Source organism: Lepidochelys olivacea (genome assembly GCF_965140295.1).
Source record: "Lepidochelys olivacea isolate rLepOli2 genome assembly, chromosome: 5".
In the NCBI taxonomy this organism is placed as follows: Eukaryota; Metazoa; Chordata; order Testudines; family Cheloniidae; genus Lepidochelys; species Lepidochelys olivacea.
Window position 1 is genome coordinate 78265656 of NC_140415.1, and position 27233 is coordinate 78292888.

The following is a 27233-nucleotide window of genomic DNA, read 5'->3' on the forward strand; positions in this document are numbered from 1 at the left end:
AACTTCTCAGATGAATGGGAGGCACTACACACCTCAGGGTACCTTTCAGCGGTGTGCAAAGTACTTACACTACACACACCCCTAACATGGGTATAAATAACAGTAGATCATGAGTAAAGGTATGCCTGAACCATGTGGGTATGGGCCTCTCTATTCACTCAAGCAGTGCCTGTCAACAATACTATTTTTATCAATATAGGGTCCTGCTGATGGAGCCGCTCCCCACCACAGGGAAAGACTCCTACAGCAGGGATCTGCCAGAATCTTTCCTCATAGTGGGGAAAGGCTCTGGCAGCTCTCCGCTACTGGCCAGCAACTCCCTGCTGTAGGAGCCTTTCCCTGGGGCAAGGCAAGGCTCCAGCAGCTCCCTGCCAGTAAAAGGCTCCACCCGCAGGGAGTTGCCAGAGCCACTCCCTGCGACAGTGAAAGGCTGCAGCAACAGGGAAAGGCTCTGGTGCGGGAGGCAGTGAGGAAAGGCTCTGGGAGGTCTCTGCTGCCAAGCCTTTCCCTGCTGCCTCCCCCTTGCCAGAACATTTCACTGACACATGGAGCTACATGCTGCAGCTTGTACCAGCCTGCTTTTCACTGTGGCTTGTAGCTACACACCCAATACACCGCCACAAGAGGTGCAGTGGAGACATAGCCTTAGTCTATTGATTCAGGCAGTGTACAGAACTGGGAATACAGCACAACATTAGTTCATATTTGGAAGGTAAACCATACAGCTTAAAAAATGTATTTCCATGAAAACTGAAATTCTGAAGGAACTGCAGGATGGCTAGCGATGTGCCATTACATCTCTCTGGCTTACATGGAGCCAGGCGTGTTAGAGGGTCTAAGCCCACTCATTTCCTTATGGTACCTGTTGTTTGGAATGAATTCTTCAAACTGGTTTCTAGGCTCATGCTCTGTTTCCTCTGGTGCTCTGGTTAGATGATTGCTAACAGTGTGTCCTTAGTACAGTGTGAATGTTGATCTAGCTGTAGGATAGATCATCCCACCATTCCTGTATTATTTGGTACTAGTGTAATGGACATACTTTCATGTGTAGTTTCAATGTGGTAATTTAATTCTGGTTTCTGCTTTTTATTTTGTTTCTACTTCACATCAGAATTTTACCCAAGTCAAATGACAAAATAACATACGCTTTGTGGAACCACACACCAATAATATAGTGTATCTGCTCCAAGTAACAGAACATAGTTGTATCTAAATAGTGTCTTTTATTCACTTCTATTTTCCTTGACACTCTAAAAAGACAGACTGACAATTACTATAGAAATAATGTGGTGGCTAAGGCTTCAAAGACAGAGAGTAGAGCACAAAAAAAGTTTTCAAATCCTAAATGAAATATCTTTCATCATGGCCTGAAGGTCACTTTGGGTTTGACTGGCGTCCAGGGAGAGCAAATTCCAAATGGGGCCCTCATTTTGTTTATGCTTTTGCCTCTGAACGCTGAGTGTTTAGACTTGGGTCCTGGCAGCAAGCACTTCCCAACAGGATTTGTTACAGGGAGAATGTTGCAGGACCCCCTTCTTAAGATTTCGGCCAAAATGAAGGGAACGTTGGAGTGATTTCCCTGCTTCTTATTGCATTCACACCCTCTCTTAATGCTGTGAAACCATCTCTGTCACAGATGAACTAAGCCTGGGCTTAGGAAATACTTCTTGAAGAGCAATTTTCTTTTTATTAGTTTACAGTGAATGATGGGCATTTTCAAAATATTTACAGAGGGGAAGATCCCAGGAAACACTAAAGGTGTGACTACACAGCATTCTGGCGTGAGTGCGAGATAGCAGGGCTCACGCTAGCGGTCTAAAAACAGCTGTAGAGACAGTACTTGGACGTTGCAGCTTGGGCTGGAGCTCAGGCTCAGAGGCCCGAGGCTTGCTCCAAAATGCTGTGTGGACATACTAGAAGACCTTTACTTCCTGCTCCTAATTACATAAGTTAAATGTGGTATGGTATCACTATACTCTGTACATTTTTTCAGGAATTTGCCATGTAACCTCACTTGCCAAACAAGTATTGACTGCTTCCTTTTTTGTAGCTAGAAGAAAGCATTTGTGGGTAAAAGACTAAATCCCCAGGCCCTCACCCCTCCTCTTTTGCGGGCACAGGCACCCCTGAGAAACAAAAGTTAGCACAGGCCCAAGCACTTCATAGGATCACCTTATTAAAACATTCATACATTTCACTAATCCCAGCTGGCTTAATTGCCATGATGAGATAAAGAACCATCTCAGACAATTGGGTCCCAGAGTATTCTTGAGTTTTAAAGGTCTACACCCAAAAGTGAATTTGGAACCCAGTCCTAAGATTTATAAAGAAGTTCTGTATTTGTGCTGGATTCTTGTGTATTCTAAGCAGAGCTGATATTGCTGCTGGTTGCCTGACGCTTCCCATTATAAGACTTATAAGGTGCTTATAACTTTGCCAAACTTTAATCATTCCCATTCTGACGCATATGTAGCCGCAGCCAAGCGCCACTGGAGACAATGAAGAGACTCCAGTTGACCTCAGTGACAAAGGGATCAGGCCCATGTTGAACCTAGGTGCAGCAGAATAGACCGTGTGAACACTTGAAACATTTTATTCAAGTCATTTTCACATAAACTTGCAACCATAATACAGGCAATGTAACACAAGAATATGAAAGTGCAATGAAGAATACAAAGCTAGTGTCTGAATATTATAAATAAAAGCTCTTCAAATAAAGATAGAGGTTTTAAAATTAAGATTCTTGGAAAACAGTGAAGGAAACATTGAAAACTCCTTCAAGAAATTGCAAAAACAAGTGGCATTTCACTGAATTTGTAGCATTTAGTTGCTAAAACAACAACAAAAAATAACCTCCTATTAGCATACACTTCTTGGTTTTAATTCAAGTTATTTCAGCACCTTTTTTAATCTGGGGAATGTAAAAAGACCCTACATATTTGGCATAATGTGAGGCACAGGATAGACTGCTTTCAATTTTATGAATGAAAATAACCCTTTTGGTATGAACAGGTACAACTGAAAAAACAGATATATAAAAGGACTATGAAGGTAAACTTTGGTGAACGCACCATTCAATACTACATAGTAAACTTGGGTGTGCAACATAAAAAATATCATCTACATGATCTGTTGGTTCAACCGCTGACCAATCTCTCATTCTTTTAATACTTTTGTCTAGAAATATGCACCTATTATCAAACATGTATTTCAAGATTTTACAAATATAGCAAAGTTGTCTTGTAATGAGTCTGTTGCATGGGAATGTTCCTTATATGCAACATTTCTCTAAAGACCTGAAATGTGGGAGGTAATTGCTTCATGCACGCTCTAACATTTTCAAAGGAAATTTGAAACTGCAAGAGAAGCATTTCTGTACTTCTGAAATTTTGCAAACGCTTGGACTGATCTTACGCTCTTTGAGATCAAGGGCAAAGCTCCTTTTCAAAGACCACAGGAATAGGCCCAAAGCCTATTAACAATGATTACACAATAAAATTTGTTTTATAAAATAAACTCTTACATCAAAACAATGTATAAAGATTTCCTACAAAAAAGCAAGCATTCCCTTTAAATATATTGCAGCATGAAAAAAGTAGGCTTAAGGTATCTGGATCAAACCTGCAGTGACCAAGATATTGAGAATTATGGCCAGCAACTCCCTGCATTTAGTAACATTCGCTCATTAGCTTTGTAAATCAACTTTTCTCTACTCCTGCATTACAGCTCAGCAGGATTAGTTAAGAACAGGTTGTGTTAATTTTTCCAACTTTAATTCTGACATTCTTAGCTTTTGTTGATTTAAGCAAGACCATTTGTGTACTCTTGAACAGTGTGCAAATTTCATTTCTTTTCCCATTGTTTAAAACAAATGTTTTAAAACTTGTACAGCATTTAGCTAAAGAAAAGAAATTCCATTGTCTATCAGATCTACATGTAAAATGTGTTCATTTACCAATGATGGTGTCGATGGCGCCCTACCAACCTATCATGTCAATGAGTACTTAAAGATTCTTAAATCAGGGGATCATTTGGCAGCCCAAGCATCTGCACTAAAGGCCAGAATGCATCTTCCTACAGGAGAGCCAAAGATACTCAGCAAACTTCCTTTTTAAACTTCCACAATTTTTGAGGTATCCTTCAGTGGGGAGGTAAGTAGAGGGTGTGGCTCTCCAACGCTGCAGATGCGCCCACAGCTACAGGAAAATCCCACAGATCTGAGGGCATCTACGGAGTAAATACCCCCAGAACTACTCTCTTAAAACACCACACCTCAGTGCCTCCTGGCTGCACAGCGCCTCGGTAATTGCTGAGCCTAAAATGTCCTGTGCCCCAATAGTTCTCAGAATCTAGCTCTAGAGAACCAGGCTTGCGGGACTTGTGCTATGGTGTTAAAACATGCCAGCTTGGGCTCTGAGACTCACTCCCCTCACCAGGTTTCAAACCCCAAGCTCCAGTCCAAACAGGAACATCTACACTGCTATTTTTAGCTCTGTAGCACCAGCCTAGGTCTGAGCTCTGAGACTTGCTGCAGTAGGTACATGTTTGCAGTGTAGATGTATCCACTGACTTCCATGCAACTGCACGTGTACAAGTTGCCCACACACAAGAAGCTGCAGCTTCAGAGCCTTCATCCCAGGTTGGAAATTTTGGCCTGAATCACTTTTGGCAGGAGGTATAAATGTACCTGCATTTGTTCATTCATACGCTTGTGTGTGTGTGTGTGCGTTTTTGTTTGTTTGTTTTGTTTTTAATCCATTTACAAAAATTGTTCTGGAGCTCAGACCTCAAAAGCCAAACTTCAGTCTGGAACATATTGGTACAGTCAATTATAAACACATGAAAATAGTGCTTTTTAAAGAGAGATAATGGCACAACTTTAACTGCTGATGTGCATAGAGCCCTACTACAGTAAAATGTGCCAAGTCTAGTTTTCAGACTTTTTATTGCTTGAGTTAGATACCCACTTGGTGAGTGACTAAAATTATCTTTACCAACCAAATGAGGAAAACCAATGGAAAACTTAGCAGCCTGCAGATGTAAACTGGACCCAGCCTGCATGTAGAAGTGAAAGGTGAGTGAGTAAAGGGCCATTCCCTCAATGAGTTAATGGTTCTTAGGTCATCAGTGTCAGTCTGGTTAAGTGTTGATGTTACAGTTGTTTAGGTTTATTGTGCCAGAACATGACGGTGATTTGGACAGAAACATTTGATAATCTTAAAACAACAAAATACATGTAGGAAATAACTAGCTGATCCATAGTCCTCAAGGATATTCTGATAACTAACACAATTTCAAAATTAAATGTGCATGGTTCTACTGCATGCAATAATGGCAAATATTGCTTAAAATATTTCCCAACCTTGTAACAAAACACCCCAGTATTCCTCAAGCTACACAAATACATAAAGATATATACCATTAAAACTCTAAAGGTTTTGAGCTTTGGCTGTTGCTTTAGATGTTGTGAGCTGCAGGTTGAGCATTGCACCATCTGTGATCTTCGGAAGAAGTATCAGGACAATGTGAGAAATAATTTCACAGTTTAAAAAGCAAAAATCACAGCTGCTTTAGCTTAAATTGGTCAACTGCATACTTTTGTGAACCCCCACCAGTAAGCAGCATGATATATTTTGTTAATTTGGGCTGAAAGTTTTTCACTTTGACTATTTCATAATTGACTTAACAAAAGTACTTCCTGTGTTGTTGCATTCACCAACAATTATTCTATACATATTGTATAATATTTTAAGCTTCAGTCTTTGAATAGCCAAATATGCAATTAAGAATCAAGTACAGTACTAACTGTAAAATAATGCTAATGAGAATACAAGTAAAAGGCCTTTTCTCAATAAGAACACCCTGATAGGTCTTTTGGCCTATTTCTGTTTGTGGTGCCTCTGAGCTGATTGCCTTTTGTCAGTTGTTGTAATTGGTTAGCCTGTTCAATTCATGCCTTTTTTTCGTACAACTAATTATTAGGGACTATCCAATGTGGCTTTCAGAAGCCTTGTTTCTGGTGGACAGCTGTTCATCTTAGTTCATTTTACTCGCATTGAATTAATCCTTTTAAGACCCCCATTTTGAAAATCTCTATTCACAGAGAAAAGTGGCTAAATTCTTTAATTCTACTCCAAAAGTAAAACAGACTTATGGCCAAAGCCCCAATATGCATTCAGCTTGAGAAAATGGTTTACCTACTAATATATTAAAAATGTAAAATAAACATAAATTTCGTATATGGGATGTAACTAATGCATACATGAACGTTTTTCTGCTATATGTTAATATTCCTTGAAAACTGAGGATACTTTTCTCCTCTGCATCCAATGTATCCAATTATTTTTACTGTAATGGCAGGAGCATCACTCCCAAGAAGGTCTTTGTTCCGGCATTCATTGAGCTAGCCAGCATTACTACTACTTACTGCATTTTATTTAGTACTATACTTTTTGCTACCTTTTAAAGAGATTACAGCTCATTCACAGATAGTGTACTGACCAAACTCTGCTGTTATCTGCACTCTGATTTCCAGTGGAGTTTAAAACAAAACACAAAAAAACCTTATTTTTCTGTGAATGAGTTAATTTCCTTTAGAATTTGAAAATCTGTGCATAAATCACCAACCCCACACGTTGCAATAGTTTTTTAAGTGACAATTTGAATGCTAAAAATCCAGTTACACATTTTATGAAGCAGCCATTATGCTTCAAAACCACATAAAAGTTTGTGTTGAATTTTTTTGCTTTTTGTAAAGTGTTCGTATCCTACTGAAGTTTATATAATGATATTACAGTACAAAACAGTGGGCACTGACTCGTCCATTTTCTTGCATCTTAGTATCTATTTTTTTAAAAAAAAGGAAAAATTTGTTAAATACCATACATTAGCAAACAAGTACTAAACAAAGTTAACCCACCTGTGTTAAATATCTATACATCAGTATTAACATGCAGCACAAAAGGAACTAGAGAACTTGCTTTCCTTTGTATGTTTGAATATCATTACAGTATTTTGTTAATTTAGGAAGCCGAGAGAGGGGAGGCTACAAAGCAAAGTAACGATGCATAACCCTAACTGACACCCTTCAGTTAACCTTTTCTCTCTCCTCCCCTTCTTGAATTCAAGTGAAGAGAAGCTCGGTTAGTGGATGCTTTGATTAGAGCTAGTTCTAGTGCAGGGAGATGCCATGAAAGTTTCTTCACACTGCTCTGCCAAAAATGACCACTCATAACCTGCAGCACACCAGTTGTTCAGTTTCTCATTCTCCCACAAGCATGGACACTCTGGTGGTGAGAACAAATAAAGGACTAGGCCAAGGCCATTAAACTTGTTGCTTTTAAGAACTTAAAAATGGCCATACTGGGTGAGACCAATGGTCCATCTAGTCCAGTGCTTTTCAAACTTATTTTCTGGTGACCCAACTGAAGAAAATTATTGATGCCCATGACCCAGTGGAGGTGGGGATGAGGGGTTTCGGGTGAGGGAGGGGCTCAGCCCTGGGCACAGGGTTGGGGCTGGGAATGAGGGGTTCAGGGTGTGGAAGGGGGCTCAGCTGGGGCAGGGGGTTGGGTGCACGAGGGGGTCAGGGCTCTGGGCTGGGGGTGCAGGCTCTGGGGTGGGGCCAGGGATGACGGGTTTGGGGTGCAGGAAAGGGTTCCGGGTTTGGAGGGGGCTCAGGAATGGGACAGAGGATTGGGGCGTGGGCTTACCTCTGGCGGCTCCCGGTCAGTGGCGCAGTGGGGATACGTCACACTGGGCCCTGGAAGCAGCCAGCAGCAGGTCTGGCTACTCGGCAGAGCCACACAAGTGGCTCTGCGCAGCTCTCGCCCGCAGGCACCGCCCCCCGCAGCTCCCACTGGCCAGGCGGAGCCGGTGCTCAGGGCGGAGGCAGCGTGCAGAGCCCCATGGCCCCCTGCCTAGAAGCCAGACCTGCTGCTAGCTGCTTCCAGGGTATGGACTAGCCTGCCTTAGCCGGGCAGCACTGCTGATGAGACCTTTAACGGCCTGGTCAGTGGTGCTGACCAGAGCCGCTGCGACCCAGTGCCTTCCATTCTGTGACCCAGTTCTGGGTCAGTGCCAGGTGGTTCAGAGGGAATGAACAGAACAGGGCAATTATTGAAGGATCAGTTCCCGGTCATCCAGTCCCAGCTTCTGGCAGTCAGAGATTTAAGGACACCCAGAGCATGGGGCTGAGTCCCTGCCCATCTTGTCTAATGGCCACTGATGGACCTGTCTTATTCTTTGTTGTGACTGGTGTGATATGAACCTAGGCCTTCACATAGGGGTGACACAAGTGTTTGCCATTTTAGCCCTGCTTGATAAGTGTTTGATTTCCCAGTACGAAGGACTTTGTAGTACATTCAAAGTGAGATAAACCTTACAAGTGGCATGTGATGGAGCATCTGCCCCACACTGGCCGGCAAGGGGTTAAAAAGAGCCTTACAGCAGAGCAGGGTCAGTAGCTGCCTGTTGTTTAACGAGGGAGGACTGTGTCCTGAGTAGGCTGCAAACCTGTAGCATCTTGGACAGAGTGATGCAGGCAGGAAGACAGAAGGAGCTCCAGATTGGCTGCTGAGACTGAGGAGGGTGCTGTGGCTGCAGGGAAGTGGCCCAGGGAAATGCAGTGATAGTAGAAGCAAAGGAATGCAGTAACTGCGGTTCAGAGGGTTCCTGGGCTGGACCCAGAGCAGTGGGCGGGCCTGGATCCCCACCACTGGGGAAGTGGCAGGACAGTTGACTACAGTCGCCACTGGGGAAGTGGCTGGACTACTAAGGAACTAAATCTCACCCAGAAGGGGGGGAACACGGATAGTGACATGGCTGGAGGGCCCAGCCACTAAGAGGATTCTGCAGTTCCTGACGCGAGAGGGGTTGCAGGTGGACTGTGGAGAAGGAGTGACGCAGACATGGGTGTTGGCCTCGAGCTAATCCCCAGAACGACCAGGAGGAGGTGCCAGTCCAGCAGTGAGTGACGCGCTCCATGATATAGTAATTAAGCAACATCCAAATGAGATCAGTGTGAAGACCCATTAATGTAGGTCTGTCAATCCACACTGGTCACTTATTTAAATTCCAAAGCAATAAATGAAAACTAATAATGTCACCAAGGTTTCTACATAAGATTAATGCTCTCATTTGTTATTTCCAGTCAGATTAAATCAACCACTAAATGTCACACATGAATAATGTGATTCTGTAATCATGTATAAAAATAACTGGAAAGCTCACTCTATATGTGGTTATAACATAGTACTTATTTTTCTGTGTAATGTTCAGAGGGTATGTTAAGCTAAAGTACAAAGGAAACACTGATTTTGTTCAATGTACATTTGCTTTTTACAAAACAATTTGTGGCCAGACATAGTTAAGGGTCATTGCTTGAACACCAAGAGAGCTAATATGAAACAGTAAATGAGGTGTTGCTGGAAGAACTGTTCCGGGGGAGGGGAGGGAGGGCTTGCTGTAGCAGTGAGAAAGTAATACATAACTGTATGTGGTTTTTTGCTTTGTTTTGAACAAAGTGTTTCAAGGGGCCCTCAGCAATCTGTTCAACAGCTTTGTGTGAATGCTCTGTATGGGAATTGGATAAGCATCAGGAGCCTTGTGGCTGCAAATTCAAGAAGGGAGTTGAGCCAGGGAGAACAGCTGGGAATCCAGGTAGGAGCAGCAATTTTAAAGTCCCTATAAATCCTGAAATCAAGAGTGCAGAAACAAACTTTTCTAACAAGAATTTTAGTAGGTGTTCTATGCTAGGAGAGGAATGGATTTTGATAAACTATTGTAGGTGCCTTCCATCTTAAATGGTTCTATGGATCTGATGGAAGATTGAAGAAAATAGCTTAATTACAAGTAGCTATAATTTGAAAGATATGCAGTTGTAAATGGCAAAATAATCATTCCCATTCCTCCCACAAAAAAGAACCTAAGTTCCATCTGTAACCGAAAACTAGCACGCTCCACACTAATTATTAAATCATCCACTTACAAAGTTTGCATCGCTAGAACTCATTTGGCAATTATCTACTCAATGGAAAATTCACCTCTTGACACCATAAACCTATTTGCTAATCTTAATGTTATGAGTGTAAAGTAGTTACAGAGAAAGAGGAATCTACTTACGGTGAAATTGTGCAGCCAGAGGCATATGCATGATGGCCTGTATAGCGGATATCACAGCGTACTACATTGTTGGAGTAATCAGACTCTGGTACCAAATAGCTGGGGTTTACACTAACCTTGAAGGAAGGAAAATGCCATTTACAACTGGGTTTGGATTGATAACCTGCTGTGCTGGTTTAAATGGGTTTATAGTTATGATTTCTTAAAACACACCCCATACCTTCAGTATGTAGTTTCCAGGCTTCACATCTGTAATATCAATCCATTGGCAATCTATGTCAGCATTGTAGGTGTCATAACAACCAGGGCTCAGTCCCTAAAAATGTACAAGCAAAGGAGTCTAAGGAATATATTTTCAGAAAACAACAACATTAACACAGACACAAACTAACCCCAGTCAAAAAATTCAGGTAACGCCACGATGCTTCCTTTGTGCACATCATTGGGGAAAAGGGCACAAATGAATGAGATAAGCATTGAATCTGAACTTTCTGAGTTTTATTTGTTTAAATAGTACTGCCTAGCTCTGACAGAGCAGTTGTATTAACTTTTCTTTGTTTCTACCACATAAGAAAATTAAAGATAAAACTATTCATAAATAGGTACCAGTAATTACAATGCTTATCTGAGAGACTGGAGCATCACTTACAAGCTGTTCTGCTCTTTTGGATAAACAGGAATTTGTTATAGCTGGTTGGAAAATAGGGGTTGTTTTTCATGGAAAGTTTTGGATGAAAATCAAAAACACATTTTGGCCAAAACCAGAAATATTTCAATTCTGAAATGCTGTTGCAGAGGCTCATGGGATTTGTAGTTCAGGCATTTCATGTTCCCATTCTTATTAGACTGGGCTTCCCAAGGGACTATATCTCTATCTCCCATGATGCACCACTGTGCATCATAGGACATGATGGGAGATATAGGTTGGGATCCCCATACAAACTATAGGGGATAAACTACAATTCCCTGGGCCAGCATGGTTCCATTTCAGAACTGAAAAATTTTTCAGGTGATCAGTTTGATTAAAAATCAAAATTTTCTGTGGAAAGCAGACACATTTCCCAGAAAATATTTTGTTGAGAACCCAGTTTTCCAGCAAAACACAGTTTCAATGGAAAACTTTGAACTAGTCTTATTTATACACTTTTTTAATATAATAGGTATTTACTGATTACATATCCCTGAAATTTAAAATAGCTATATTTAAGTACTATCTGACAGTATTCCCTAAAGTGTCGCTTATTTGCAAGAGTTGAAGGAATCATTTCAGAAAAGATAAGAACTGACCAAAATCTACACCTAAAACTGTGAATTTCAATTGAATGGCTTTTGAGGTTCAGAAAGTTTTGGCTATCATTTTTCCTATTGTCTTTTTTCATGTACCACTTTCTGATTCAGCTTGGGACCAGCATTGCTGAATTATTATGAGGGAGGCTGGTCTCACAGTTTTTTCAGCCTGACAGGAAGCAGGAAGTACTGGAAATCTTGCGATATTTTAATCCTGGATTTCCAGGCCCAAGAAGCGTGGGTACAGTTCAAATAAACACCTGAGATTTTTCCTTACCTATTTACCTGATTAAATGAAACAAAAGGAGTTATTCTGGTCCATTGGGGAGAAACATATGAGGCCACTTGAAAAGTTTGGCAGATGTAAGGAGGGTCCTTCATGAGACAGTACAGCACCAATAAAGTCCTAGACATACTATTTGCAAATGCCATTTTGGATCCCTTCTATCTGAAGAGGAAGTTCTTATAGTTGCTGCTTAAGACTTAGAATCTTAGAGACCAATTCAGCAAAAAATATTCATCACCATTTTTGTGGGATAAGTTGGGGAGGGATACACTGCTCCTGTTTCTTGTCTGGGCAGCTCCATTTTAAACCATTTTCCTTCTAAATTTATTTGAATATAAGAAAAATCAAGAAAGAACTTTTCCCCATGAGTTAGGACATGAGGTGCATGCTCAGTGAATCCTAATCTCCAGTTCCAAACTCATTTGTGTGAATTTAATTGCCACTAGAATCTTGACTACCTCAAAGAAGAGTGTTGGCTTTGGCCATAGATGAATTTTGCATCCAGTGCAAAGAGTAAAGTACTCGTCATAGGAAGCTCATGGAGTTAAAGAGCTGTCTTTGTATTTTATTTGTCTATAGCTTTAGTTCTGCAGAAAATGGCCTAATAAGGTTTTTCTCTTCAAGCAAATACAGGTTTTGAAACATCAGAAATGGCTGCAAGAATTCAGAGGGTATCCAAAATGGCAGCAGAGGTTTTTCCAGATCTGTGTGTCCAAAAAACCTCTGACTTTGTTGCTAGGAATATAGGAATTGCCACACTGGAACATATCAATGGTCCATCAAGTCTGGTATTCTCAGCAGTGGCCAGTATAGGATGCTTTAGTGGAAAAATCCTCATAAGTCACTTAACTATGCAAGATAAAGCCATGCAGGAATTCCCTCCTGACCCCAGCTGGTAATCCGCTTATGCCCTACTTACACGTGCCAAGTTTGAGGCTGGAACAAAGTTTTACAGTCCAATTACAACCCCTAAAAATATGGGTTTACAGTGGAAATGCTGACACAGCCTTGACTCTAGTGACACAAGTACTCCAGCTGTAAAATATATATGTTAGGTGAATGCTGTAACCTACACAGAGAGAGACTATTTTTAAAACCCCTACACAAACTTTACATATTGTAGATAATTCATTATACTTAAGATTTAAATATGGACACATCCACATGGGAAAATATTTGGCATTTCTCAGGAATAAAATTATACCTCTGCAGAAAAAGGGATATAGTTTGCCCATGATGTTCACACAGTTCCCATTAATTTGAAGGTCTGTTACATGCATGCACAGAGCATGATGCTGTGATGTACTGAATCCCCTCAAACCCCCTTTGATAGCATTGGGAACTGATGAAACACAGCACCTTGCACTATCAGGCTCTGAGAAGAAAGAACACTAGCTCTGATCCTTGACTGCAGCCATGGACAGCAGAATGTGGATTGGGATGAGAGAAGTGGAACGAGACCTTATAGGATTTCTTCACTGCCCCTGATCCTGGGCCTGCTGTGTGATGGCCAGTCCCGCAATCTAAATCAGAGTAGCTTGAGGACTGTTTTAATGTACATCAGCTGTCCATGGCCCCAGGAGACCTGCCAGGGTACAAGAAAGCCTCAGCCATCCACTTCCAGCAGCCACACCTTCTACAGGGGCTGTAGTGAAAGGAGAGTACAAAGCTGCTATGCTAGTTTTATGCCACCAGCAGATTCCCCCTACCCTGGGGTGATTATCTAATAGCTAATTAAGGCACCTGAGAACTGGGGCCTGTAATGTTACATAAAATCTCTCAAGTAAGGCAAACTGCAAGAAAGAAAATCTCTTGGTTCTTTGGAACCATCTCTTCTTACCTGTGTATGTGCTGTACATGCATATCGTCTATAGTATCCATAGTCACAGGAGGTATCTTCAAGACAAAAACTTGCTTTGTGCCCTTCAGCAACTCTCCGATGTGAGCCTGCTTCCAGCAAGTCATAGTGGCTGAATTCATCCATGCTGTGGTAATGTCTAACAGACATTAGACCACAGGTCAGTTAGTAGAGGCAGATCAGATTTTTCCAAAACATTATTAAATAAAAATAATCATGTTTCCTATCTAATCTACCTTATAGTGCAACCTGCCAAATTTTTTCTTACATAAAACTAATGGGTTAATATATTTTTCTCAGTGGCACCACTGTTAGATTTTTTTTTTATTGTATAAAAACACAACCTTATAAAAATAAATCACATTTTAATTTGTTAAAAGAATGGCTCTTCATTGGCTTTGTTTTCCCAAAATTTCCTGTTTTCTCTTTTTCAATAACACTAGCAAGCACTTAAACTGTTCATACTTGAGTGGTTCATCTTATAATGTTTGCCTTCAGGCACAGTTTGTTTGGATAGGAATGCTTACCTTCACATATTGTAAATTCTAGGCAAGTTAGCTATTTCTGGAAGGGGCTGAAGGGTTGTGGTTATTTTCCTACTTCCATTGTTTGCAAATATAATGATAAAATGTCACATGTTTGGGGGACAATCTACTCTGTTTAGAGATTCATCCTCTGTGTACTAATATTACAGATTGGATTATCTGAAGGAATGGCTACTTACATTCAAATGTATAAACTGACATTCAAAGTCTTGCTGGTTCGATAATGTTAAGGTGTTCTGCAAAAACATATTTTTGGTTGTTTCACAGTGTGCACTATTCCAGTCTGAGAGTGTGTGTGTGTGTGTGAGAGAGAGAGAGTGAGTGTCCTAGGTGTCACACACTCGCTGTGATGCACCTATTTGTTCTATGGTTCTACTTTTCTCACATAGCTGAAGAAAGCAAACTAGCAAGAACCAACAAATCCGCAGCTTGTCTGAGTAGCATTCTGCTACTGTTGCTTATGAAAGATTTCAGTATGCTGTGTGTATGTAAAAGATTAAATAAACTATAGTTCAAACACCTTTTAATGAAAAATAAACATACATTTATATATATATAATAATATAAAATGTATCACCAGCTAAAAACTTGGGTGACAAGGTGACTCAGAGAATGATGGTGACTAACCAGTACCATTTGATGGCAGGTCATTTGAGAAATGAATTGGTTGTTATAGTTCATTTACTAATGGACCAGTATCAACACCATAGAAACCATCCCCACAATTGGCATTCTTGTTGGCAGCATATTCAAAGTCCAAGAATTGGATGAGTATTGAAAGAACTCTACTCGCACCCTGGTCAGTATAGGGCCTATTGGCAGGGCAAGGATTATCTGTTCTGTGGATGAAGGATTTCAGCTTGCAGTGCTATCAATTTCACATTAAATTTTTAAAAACTAAAACACATTTTCAGAGCGAGAAGGGTTGGGGGTTTTTCTTGGTTTACCAAAGGCTTGTATACTATGAATAAAACATCTGCCTTGCTAGGTCTATGTTTAAAAGACTTCATTTGAATTTACAGTAATTGTTCCATCAGGAATAAACAATTTTACAATTTGACCTATTGCAGCAGGCTTGATCCCAAGCCCCTTGAAATCAATGGAGAAATTCCACCAACTTCAAAGGACTTTGGATCAGGCCCATGGCAACCTCTGTGGTACATATTTAGATGGAATTCAGTGTTCAGTCATCATTTTATCAATGAATAAATTATCTCTGTCATTGTATTAAAATTAATCATTATCTACACACAACTGTAGAGTCATATTTCAAATGAATTGAAGAAAATACATTACACTTTCCTAAAGTATCACAAACCTGATATAAAATATCTAAATTTAGGACAAGATTGCAAACTCATATACACCAAGTCTCTTGGAAAGGACAAGTGCACATATGCAGTTCTATTAGGTCCCAAAATGTTACAAATATTCTCCAATGTTTGTCTTGCCACATGTCTATCAATGTTTGTCTTGCAAAGGTGATAGTGGCGCACTGTATATCAGAGCTAAATGGCATCTATTGTGGCATCACTTTTTACGTAAAACTCCAATTCTTTTCAGATGAAGATGATAGTGAGATATCACCCTAAGGCTTTATATTGGTAAAAGTGCTTGTTAAGGACCGTTCCCATTCCTCTTTTCAATATTGAGGAAAATGTTCCTTGACTCATGAAATAATGGGGCCCCTAGAGAACCAAATGACACATTCAATATTTGAATATTCTTTTTTTTTAGTGAATGTGAAAGTAAAAAATACATTTTGGTGCATGAACTATAATTATAACTTTTTTTAAGTTCACTGGTTGGTTCTATTTAATATAAATGGACAACAGACTTATGCAGAATTGAATGTTATAATTGGATATGTGACCAAATATTCTAAACTGATTCGAAATTGCACAGGCTTCCAGATTTTCACATTTGTATGTGAGTATGAACTATTTATTTTCATTTGATCATTTCAATTCTTCATCCTCACATGCGTAGCTATATAATGAGTTATTACCATAAAACGGGAGGAGAGAACAAAATCCTATAACTCTATTTCCCCTAGACAGAAACAAAACATATCATATTACAATTAACAAATGAAAAAGATAAGTAGAAGGTACCATACTGGACACTTCACTCACTGGTGACAGCTGTGCCACTCCCATGAATATCGGGGTCTGCTTGGTAGGAAGTCTGATGTGCCTTGATTTTTCACTCTTTGGGGGAATCTCAGAAGCACTCGAGCATCGTAATCTCTGACATCTGCCCTGTAAGCTGAACTGCAATGATGTAAAAAGAGGCGTAAGTATATTTACAAAATATTAAGCAGACACTCAAAATTGCTTCTTCTTAGCTTATGATCTAGCATTCAACCCTCTGTGACTATATGTGATAACTAGCAAGTTGCAGAGCACCCTCAACCAGTGGTGAGCTGGAGCCTGTTCCTACCGGTTCGCTAGAACCAATTGTTAAATTTAGAAGCCCTTTTAGAACCAATTGTTCCACAAGGGACAACCGGTTCTAAAAGGGCTTCTAAATTTAACCAGCCAAAAGTGGCGCCTTAGGCGCCGACTCCATGGGTGCTCCAGGGCTGGACCACCCAAGGGGAAAATTTGGCAGCTCCCCACCCCCCCACACACCCGGCCCCAGCACACCGCTCCGCATCCGTCTCCTCCCCTGAACCCACCGCCCTGCTCTGCTTCTCCCCCCCCCCCCCCCTTTCCCGGCTTCCCGTGAATCAGCTGTTTGCGCAGGAAGCCAGGGCTGGCTGAGAAACAGGCGGCGGCTTCGCACTCAGGCCCAGGGAGGCGGAGGTGAGCTGGGGTGCGGAGACGCAAGGAGGACCGCTCACACCGCAGCAGGTAACACGGGGGAGAGGGGGGCGGGGCGCGCAGGGGAACCACTCCTCACCCCAGCTCAACTCTGCCACCCTCAGCTTGAGTGTGAAGCCACCGTCTGCTTCTCAGCCCGGGGGGGCATGGAGAAGCAGAGCGGGGCGGTGCGTTCAGGAGCGGATGAGGAGGTGGAGCGGAGGTGAGCTGGGGCCAGGTGCGGTGTGGGGAGCTGCTAGTGGGTGTTCTGCACCCACCAAATTTTCCCCGTGGGTGCTCCAGCCCCAGAGCACCCACGGAGTAGGCACCACTTTTGCTGTGATCAGTGGGGGGAGCAGTCACTCCCCCTGCTCCCTCCCTAGCTACGCTCCCCTGCCCCTAGGAGCCAGAGGGACCTGCCGGATGCTTCCTGGGAGCTGCCCCAGGTAAGCACCTCCGGGACTCCCCAACTCGCCCCCCCGCAGGTCCCTCCGGCTCTTAGGGGTGGGGTGGGCACCCACTATGGTGGCCCACGAGACCCTCCTGCCCGGTTCTGGGGGCAGTCAGGGGACAGGGGTTGGATGGGGCAGGAGGCAGTGACCCCCTCGTGGGGTGAGGAGGGAACCAGTTAAGATTTTGGCAGCTCATCACTGCCCTCAACCCCATTAATTTTAATAGCTAAGGATATTCAAGAATGCTCTGTGGTGTGCTTAGGAGCTTCTGGTATTGGATGCAGGCTTTAGTAACATTCTAGGACTCAGTCCTTCTGTTGATGTTAATTTTGTCCCTGATTTCAGTAAGAGTAGGATTTGATACCTGATGAGCACGGGTTAGAAACTCTTTGATACTTAGGGAAATCAATGGTGTTTAACAATAGCCAAGAGCATAATATCACTTTAACAATGGATAGCTGTAAAAATGTCCTTGTTTAGCATGAAAAACTGTTTTTCAATAGTTTCTGTAAAACACAATATCTTGTAGTTGATCTCATGGCCACAGTATATTTTGTTTCCATTGTAGTTTAAAAGGCTACAATCAAGACATTTTGGTCCCAAATGTGGTCTAACCTTTTAAATTTTTAACTACCCCTCTACCAACAAGAACAATTTTAAATAGCCATTTTTGTGAGACTACCATAAACAAACTTCTGTGCTACCCTTTGCTGGTTTTCCTGCAGCAAATTAACAAAAATGTTTCCTTAATGCTATGCTACAACCAGTTTATGAAACTGGTGAATAAACAAAGTTGTTTTGCAGGGTAAGGTACTCTACAAATTAAATTTATGAAACTCAGCCATCTTAATTTCAGTTCCAGTCAAAACAGGAAAAATCTCTCTTTGCCAAGGGGATAGGGACAACTCACGAGTAAAGAATTTTTTTTCTCAAATTCTAAGATTATCGCAAATATTTTTCTGACTCACAGAAGGTATATTGCATCTGCCTAAGCATAGTGCATACAGTATTTTGTTAACCCACACAAATGGTGCCTTTTTAAAAATGAAACAAGACGATTTATTCACATTAAAGGAGAGAGTTAAAAAAAGATCAGATTCCAGCTAAAATCAGGGACAAAGATTTTCAAAAGTGACAAGTGCTTTAATATACCTATCTTCAGCGATGTTTAAAAAGGCCTGATTTTCAGAAAGGGCCCAGTACCAACCCTTTGGAAATCAGGCTCCTTTAAAACATCTCAAATGAGCTAATCTTTGTAAAACAGAGGCACCTAAAAGCACTTGTCACTTTTAAAAATCAGGGCTAGTATATTACCCTTTCTTGTTGTCTGTTGTTGAAAAATCATAAGAAGGCCACAAAAGAAGCTAGACTCAGGACCTGTTATCAAGGCCTCTATCTTTACCTACTCCCTCCTGGTTTCCTTGCTGTTGGGTACCCAGGCTGGAAGAAACTGGAGCAAGTGCCTGAGGCTAAGGTAAAGGAGAAGTCAGCAGAGATGCCTACCTTGCCAGGCAGTTCTCCTCAGCAGCGCATCTCAGGCTGTACATGGACACCCTTTGGACATATGTGGATGCCTGGATGTAATAGGGATCCGGGACTAAGTCAGGGAGACCTGCAGTTCATCAAACCAACCACACAACAGCACGATCAAACCCAGAACATGTCTGCCAACGTTTTGTTTCACTTTCAAGCATTAGGAGGAGTTATTTTGGCCAAAGGCTCCTGCCACGCTTTAGGTCACAAGAAGCGTTTAGGCTTCTCGCTGGACAGGCAGAGCCTATTGTTTGCTGCCAGCCTCTCGCCTCGTAAATCCTGAGGGCTCTCGGGCCCCTACCACCACCATATGATCCTAGGAATCCTAGGACCGCGTCAGTTGTTTGCCTCGTGTGGGGGGCAGGCAGGGCTGGTCATTTCTCCAGAGCATGCTGGGATGTGAGCCCACTGCCAAAGCCTATCGCTATGTGCTGTGCTGGCGGTTGGGTTGGCGGCGGGGAGCCCAGCTAGGAGCTGGCGGCGGGGCCCCTGCTGGAGCCCTGGGCGAGGTGTTACTGCTCGTGCTCGAGGGGTGCGGGGGGGCTCTTACCATACTGGAAGTAGCCGGTGCCATAGCCGGGTCTGTACCTGCTGCCCTGGCGGGGTCTCTCGTAGGTGTCGTAGTAGTTGTAATAGGGGTTGTCGTCCGTGTACTTGTAGGGGTTGTAGGGATCGTCTCCGACCATGGCATCTTCCCGGCCGGCTCTCAGATTGCTCAGGGGCGGGGGGCTGCCAGCGCCGGGGCTGGTGCTGTTGCCCCTCCTGGAGCCGGCGCCTGAGCTGTGGGGGGCGCTGGGCCGAGACGCCCCCTGCGGAGGGCTCCTGGCTGAACCGCTCGCGGCTCCCTGGCTCCTCTGCCCTGCGGTGCCGCCGGGGGGCGGCTGGTAGCCGGCCTGAAACCAGTGGCGAGCGCCCGAGCCCCTGCTGGCGGCTCCGGCCGGCGGCTGGGCAGCGCCGGCTTCAGCAGCAGCAGCAGCCCCCCGCGGGGCGGTGGCGTTGTTTCGGAGCAGCAGGATGGGGCTGCCCGCGGCCGCTGCCTGCCGGCGCCGGGGCTGCTGGTACTGGGAGCCCAGGCTCAGCAGGCTGTACACCTGCCCGTTGTTCTCCCACTGAATCCGCTGCCTCCAGGCGGCGGGCGCCGGCGGGTTGTGGCGCGGCGGCGGCTGGCAGCCGGCGGGCCAGGTGCAGCTCAGGTACAGCCACACCTGCAGCGGGGCGAGCAAAGCCGCGGGCAGCGCCACGTGCATCTTCCCCGCTTCAAGAGCCCCGGCCGGGCGCGAAGGTCACTCGCCAAACGCCGCTGGCCGCAGCCAGGCTCGATCCCCGCAGGCGGCCCGGGGAGGCAGAGACCTTCCGAAAGGAGGGAGCTTCTGCGCTCCCGGGGTGTTTACAGGGCACGGCTCTGAATAGCAGCAGCAGCAGCAAGCGACCCGCCTCTCATCGTCCTCCGGCTTTCTCTGGGGTCTGGACTGGAGGCGGGAGGAGGAGGGCTGAGGGATTTTAAACTTTCTGGCACATTTGCAAAGTTACACAAGCCCGCCTGGCAGGCTGCTCCGCCGCTGTTTGCTCACGTAATGCGATGGGGAACGTGCGAGTCTGACAGCGCCTCACATCTGCCCCGCCGCTGCCTCCCCTCCGCGGCCCGAGCCTCCTTGCAGGGAGAAGGAGACAAAAGGATCCCTCCCTCGGTATATATACACCTCTAGCTGCACGTCTCGAGCTGGGGCGAGCCTGCAGGCACCTCGAGGCCCGCAGACACACGCAGCCTGCCAGGCCGTGGGGCAATGCCAAACTATGCAAAGGAAAAATGCTATTAGCTCATCAAGACTGGGGAGACTGAGGGTGAGCGCCTAGTAAGAGCGGAAACATGTTTCTGGGAAATATTCTGGCCAAAATATCTCCCACGATACGGCCACTTCGGAGGATTTAAGCAACAGTCAAGTATCCTTAATGCCCTTTTAATTGAGGTAAACCCCTCAGCAAATAAACTCTCGCCTATCCATTACTGGTTTTCTGCATGAGTCACACGAGAAATGCACTGCAACTTTGCCTCCCAGAGTAAGTGTTCATTGAAAAATGAAATTTCACATGGGAGAGACTTAGCCCATCAGCAGAATAAATAAACCTGGCCAGGGAAGTGTCCCCTAAAGCTGTGCTTTCCCTGGAAGAGCCAGGAGAAGAGGAAGGGTATTTGATCTGACTTTTTCCCCTTCCTGCTTTAAAAAAAACGTATAAACACTGTGTTTGGATCAGATCAGACTGTTTCACTGTCTGGGAGTAACTAAACATCCATGAAGCACAAACAAACGCCAGACTGGTGTGGTTTCAGTGTCTGTTACAGGTGCAAATGTTTGCTAATGAATCATTTCAAAGGAATGGGACAGAATTAGAAGGGGCTCCTTCAGCCCTGGTTTGTTAGTGAGGATTTTTCACGTGACCTTGTCAGTCTTGCGTCAGTGCCAGGCTGGAATTTCTTGCCTCAATTACATAGATTCTCTTAACTATCCTGAAACTTCAGGTTAGCGACCTACTAACAGTGCCATGCAAAGCTGGTTCCGGGCACGTTTGCCACCTACTCTTTGCAATAACATACAAATTGTCCAGTTGTACAATACTGGTTAAAATAATTTCAGTATAAATATTGGACTTGATCCTATAATACAAGGATGCTTAACTAAGCTACCATCCAATTAATAATATTAATAATAAATAAGAAAATGAATACCTTTTGTATAATACTTTACTAGGAGGAGTCCTATTAATTTCAATTGATGAAATGATAAGCATGTGCATTTGCAGGACCTGGTGCCTTTGTTAGATAGATAAAGGTGCACTAAGGCCATTACTGCCACATATGCAAAACAATTTCAGTGGAATCGGTGTTAGAAATAGTAGGAGCCTTAGTGCAGAGAGGGCTCTCTCTGCTGGACTGTTTTTTACCACCATGTTGCTTTCCAGCTGCTGTAACTTAAATGGTGATAAAAATAGGCCTCTCTATACCAGGTGTTAAAACCAGTAGGGATTTTTTTTGTTGTCTGTTGTAAATTTCCCTGGGAGTCCTGCAACTTCTTCCTGAGGAGCATAGTGTTTTCTTCCAGGAGTGATCCCATTGGTTGAAGGGGCCTGCTGATGATAGTTTAAAAATACTTGGTAGGTAGTGTTTGCAGGACAGGGTCTTCTAATAGTAAAACAGGTAAATGGTAACTTCCCTCACCTGCACAGGCCAAGCAACTGTTAAGCCATTATTCTCCTGTTTCTTTTAACAGGGTTTTCTTCTCATTTTTCGGACAGTTAATCTCAGTCTCTCAGACCTTTTTCACTGTGGTTACTGAATATTTTATCTTCCACTTTAGGTCTTGACTGGAACAATGACTAAGACTGAGGAAAATGGAAAGTCTAGAAAAGAAGGAAAATATAACATTGAAGAAAATGAGGTCTCCGGCTTTCTAATCTTCCCATAAATCTTACTAGTGTTACAAATAGCAGGTTGTGTACCCATGTGTGATATTAGAAAATGTTTCCACACACTGGGATTCTGGCCACAACTTCTGTGTTTGCCTGATTACGTAACTGTTTTTCCTGAAACTGAAGAAACCAATAATTGGGAATGGTCTTGCCCATTTATCAGACATTGTTTGTCATTTGTTCCAAAGAACTATTTTTAATTTTTAGTGAATGTAGAGCTTATGAGTCATAAAAGGTGCTGGCAACAATCCTGGGGAGTGAGATCCTCCATTTTTAGTTAAATTCATTCAGCCCCTGTCCTCTCTGCAAATATTGCCAATATACCTATCCTTGAGGAACCGAACTAAGATGATTAACTTGTTTTCACAGTTACTTTTCACTGAAAAGCTCACCACTGGCTCTGAACAAGAGATAGAGAGGTGAAAAGCTCCATAGCGCATTACAAATCTCCTAACCCATCCAACTCTCTTGCCCCCTCCCCAATATAACTGCATAAAAATTGCCCTAAAAATCTAGTGATATAACAGGTATTCAACACAACACATTCACCTTACTCATGTACTTGAGTATTTGAGTACTGCTTCGTTTTAAAAGTTCATGTATTTTACTGGGTCCTGATTCAGTCAGTTACTTAAGTATGTGACTAACTTTCAGCATGAGTTGTTCCATTTCAAATTAATAGGATTACTCATGTGCATAAGTACCTTGCTTAATTGAGGTAATATCTATAACAAACAATAAATAACATTGCAGTTCCAAACCATCATAGCCAAGAGTCAGCTGCTTGCCAGGACATCTATATAAGCCTCCCTGGATGCCCCAGACACTGCTGCTCATTCCTTCTCCATGGCAGTTGTCATGAAACAGGCATCTTGGCTCCAGCCTAGGGAAGTCCAAAGACCTACCGAACTCCCAAGGCAGCAATCAAGTTTTCAGAGAAAGAGACCACCCACTGCACCTGGTTCAACCACACAATTCTCCTCGTTGACAAAATGTCAATTTTAACAGCTTGGTTGAAGGTCCAAATCATCCCTGTTTTTTGCATCTCCAGCTGCAACATTTTGCCTGCATCCCCACATGTGGAGGCCGCCTCTTCCATTTTCAACTGCTATGGGAGCAGATTACATCCAACAAATAGATGTTGGAGGTCATAACACTGGGATACACCATCCATTTTACTTCCCTTCCCCCCAGCTCACTCCTCTTTCCTGTCCCTCTGCAGGGATCACTCTTATGAGCATTTGCTGAGACAGGAAATCAATACCCTTCTACATTTAAAAGCTATAAAACCAGTTCCTGCTCAGCACAGATGGAAGGGTTTTACTCCCAGTACTTTATGGTCCGAAAAGAAAACAGAGGGTGAAGACCCATTTTAAAACTAAGACTCCTAAACAACTTTGTGAAAGTATGAAAGTTCAGGATGATTCCTCTTGCACCTACAATTCCCTGATTAGATTCAGGGATGGTTTTTACCCCTCAACTTTCAAGATGCGTATTTGCTTATCATGATTCACTTGTCTCACAAGAGAGTCATTTGCTTTGTGGTAGGCCAGGACCACTTCCAATACTGAGTACTTCTGTTCGTTACCCTTTCGCCGACAATATTTTAGAAGGTTCTGGCAGTGGTCACTGCCTACCTTCATCAACAGGTGATAATAATCTTTCCATACCTCTGCAACTGGCTAATCAAGAGCTGGTCTTACAATGAGGTTCTTTCTGCCATACAAACAGGTTTGTCCCTGTTCCTCAGGCTAGGTTTTCAGTTCAATATCAAGAACTCTATCTTGACCCCGTACCAAGAATAGAAGTCATAGGGGCTTCTCTGGCTGTTGTGCCTTCCCCTGGACAGATTCACAACCCTGTCAAATTTTAGCATGAGGATCTAAATAAGCCCACAGACTGTGGTAGTACATTATGTCCAACTCTTGGGACGTATGGCAGCTTGTACCTTTGTAACACGTCATGCAAGGTTATGCCTTTGCTGCATCTATGATGTCTCAGAGCAGTTTATTCACTGAGTAACACAGGCTAGACTGACAAGTGTCAGTGCCTTGTCAAGTAAGAGATTCACTCAACTGGTGGAAGGCTTCTCACAAAGTTGCGTCGCCCTCAAAGTTATATAAGTGTGATAGAATTATAATTATGTAGTAGTAGAAATAAAGATAGACAAAAGAGTATATAGGTATTGTAAAAAGGTATGAACATCAGTTTCATGCTGTTGAATTTCACTCTGTAACAAATGAAAGGCCAAAGTGCTAATTATTTCAGGACAAAGAGTCTGTGCTGGAAAGTGATAAGAACTTTGAGGAAACAATGCTGTTCTTTAAAACAACACCCTAATGCTCTTTCCCCCGCGGGGGCCCCTTGTCATGCCTATGTAAATCTTGGTATCCAAAGAGGGAAAAATAGATAGTGGCATAAAAATTGTTAAATGAATCAAGAGTCATAGATTGTGTTGTTAAGTGAAAGAATGAATGATGAGTGCCTGGAATTGAGAGCCTGAAGCAGGGAAATAATTGGTTAGTAAATGGTGCCAGCCTAATCCTAAGAATTTCAACCTTGATATTGATGGGCCGAAGAATATGCAAAGTGGAGATAACCGGATGACCCATGGAAGGGCGAACCGGAATCCACCCAAAACGCATCAAGGAAGAACAAGAAGATAACACCTAGCCATTATGGAGCCGTCATGGATGTACCACCTGCTGATTGAGCTGATTGATGGTCATCTCAGTTGTAAATTCAGCATGATGGAGCAACTTCCATAGACTTGTATTGAACCAGAGACCTATAAAAATTGGGTCCAGGGACTGTGTTCTTTGAGTCTGGTTCTACGACCACCCTCCAGGAGCATCGGATGCGCATCTGACAACGATTCGGCTCCACTCTCGTGTCCAGGCCACCTGGCCAGTGACTTGGCACGAGCAACATCTAGGCTGGTAACTATAATAACCTTTATGTAGAACCTGTGTGTGAACGTCTGTGTGTGTGAATGGATCTATATAGAAATTGCATATAGGAATATTTTGTTGTATTTACAGTAAATGTGGCAATTTGCCTTGTCCCTCTTACAAGATCCTGTTGGTATCATTTTTATTAGTGTAACAACAATGTCTGTGCAGGTGTCCCCTTTACCCAGTCATCTCCATCCATCACCATAACAACAGACGTATCTTTATTGGTCTGGGGGGCACATTTAGTGTCACATACTGTTCAGGGAAGATGTTTGGCCCAAGAATCTCAACTACACATTAATCTTCTGGAGCTGAAGGCAGAGAGGAATGACTACCTTCCTTTGCTTCTATTAATCAAGGACAAATCTATCAAAATCATGACAGATTACACAGTTTGCACTTTTTACATCAAAAGGCAAAAGGAAATGTGATCCCCTTTTCTTTGTACTGGAGCAATAAAGTTATTGAACTGGCGCATAGCCAATCAGATCCACATTTTGGTGGCCTATCTTCCGAGCAGACAGAACACCACAGCTGCCACTCTCAGCAAGCTCTTCTCCCAGGACTACAAGTGGGAGTTGGATTCTTGGACCTTCAATCCTCAATTTCTGACCAGGGGATTTCCAGAGATGGACCTTTTTTCCACCATCCCCAATAAAAAGTGCAGTCAGTTTTGTTCAAAGGGTGGCTGGGCCTTCACTCACTGGAGATGCCTTCCTCCTCCCATGGATGAAGGGACACATGTATGCATTTCCCCCAATGCCTTTAATATGAAAAGTGGTGAACAAGATCAGACAAGACATACCCAGGGTCATACTAATAGTTCCAGCATGGTCAAGACAGGTTTGGTATCCTTGCCTGATTCACCTAGCTGTCTGCAATAAGCCTTGTGGCAATTTCTCATCTGTTTTCTCAAGAGGCGCTTCAGATTCTTCACCCCAACCAAGGAGGTTTTCACCTCAAGATGTGGCTTCTCAATGGTTTGCAGGAATAGTGACTGCTTGCGCTGTGGAGATACAACAGGTATTGCTGAACATTAGGAAAGCATCCACCCAAAATACTTACCTTCAAAAGTGGAGAAGATTCAACTATTAGTGTGAACAGCAACATCTTTCACCTGCTCTGTTCTAGACTACTTCCTGGAATTGAAAATGAGTTCTGTGAGAGTTCACTTGGCGGTTATAATGGCCTTTCACTTCTTGGTTGAGGGGTTCTCAGTGTTTGCTCATTCCACAACAGTGAGATTTATCAAAGGTTTGGGGAAACTTTTCCCTCAGGTGAAAGAACCCATCCAAGGACCAAGACTCCGAGACTGGTAGGGTCAATTGCTGACCTATCAAAAGGGTCCACAACCTTCACCCAGAGACTTTCCTATATGAATCTATCAATATGTAACCTCTTTCTACGGTATTGGCCCATTTCATGAGTGCTCTCTCTAACTTTATGGCACTGCTCAAGAACATTTCCGTCACTGAGGTCTCCAAGGCTTCAACTTGGACATTAATACACACCTTTTTCCAAACTCTATGCAGTAGTTCCATCTTCCAGATCAGATGGTGCCCTTGGGAATGCAATCTTGTCCACAGTCCTGGACTCAGCTCTGAAGCTCTCTGCTCCAGCTGAGAGTGCTGCTCAGTAGTCACCTGAAGGAGAGTACCCATAGAGTCCCAGAGGACACTTCTCAAGAAGATGGAAAGGTTACTCACCCTGTGCAGTAACTGGAGTTCCTTGAGTTGTGTGTCTCCATGGTTGCTCCACTACTTGCCTTCCTTCCATTCTGCTTCAGAATGTCCTCTACCAGACTTTGCAGTGGAGAAGGAACTGAGGGCTGCCTGTGCAGCCCTATAGAGACTCAGTGCAGGATATGAGATATGTAGGGTGCTTACACGGGCTGAACAGGCACTGCTGCCAAAAATCTCCAATTGAA

The 27233-nt window shown here is 43.2% G+C and overlaps 1 protein-coding gene across 3 annotated transcripts; it reads right to left on the reverse strand.

The window, feature by feature from the left end:
* Nucleotides 1-1166: 1166 nt before the first annotated feature.
* LOX (lysyl oxidase) lies at nt 1167-20550 on the reverse strand (the record flags this gene model as incomplete). Of its 3 annotated transcripts, none has more annotated exons than XM_084628625.1 (7): nt 19438-20550; nt 18858-18966; nt 16234-16371; nt 13536-13692; nt 10343-10438; nt 10123-10238; nt 1167-2551 (listed from the first exon to the last, which is right to left on the reverse strand). In XM_084628625.1, exons 1-7 carry the CDS (start codon nt 20132-20134, stop codon nt 2284-2286), a joined length of 1581 nt encoding a protein of 526 aa, XP_084484751.1. In that variant the 5' UTR covers nt 20135-20550. The 3 variants fall into 3 exon arrangements, with proteins under 3 accessions (XP_084484751.1, XP_084484752.1, XP_084484753.1); XM_084628626.1 differs by lacking the exon at nt 1167-2551 and adding an exon at nt 2569-6843 and having other exon boundaries at nt 19438-20548; XM_084628627.1 differs by lacking the exon at nt 1167-2551 and having other exon boundaries at nt 10119-10238; nt 19438-20548.
* Between the last annotated feature and the right edge of the window lie 6683 nt (nt 20551-27233).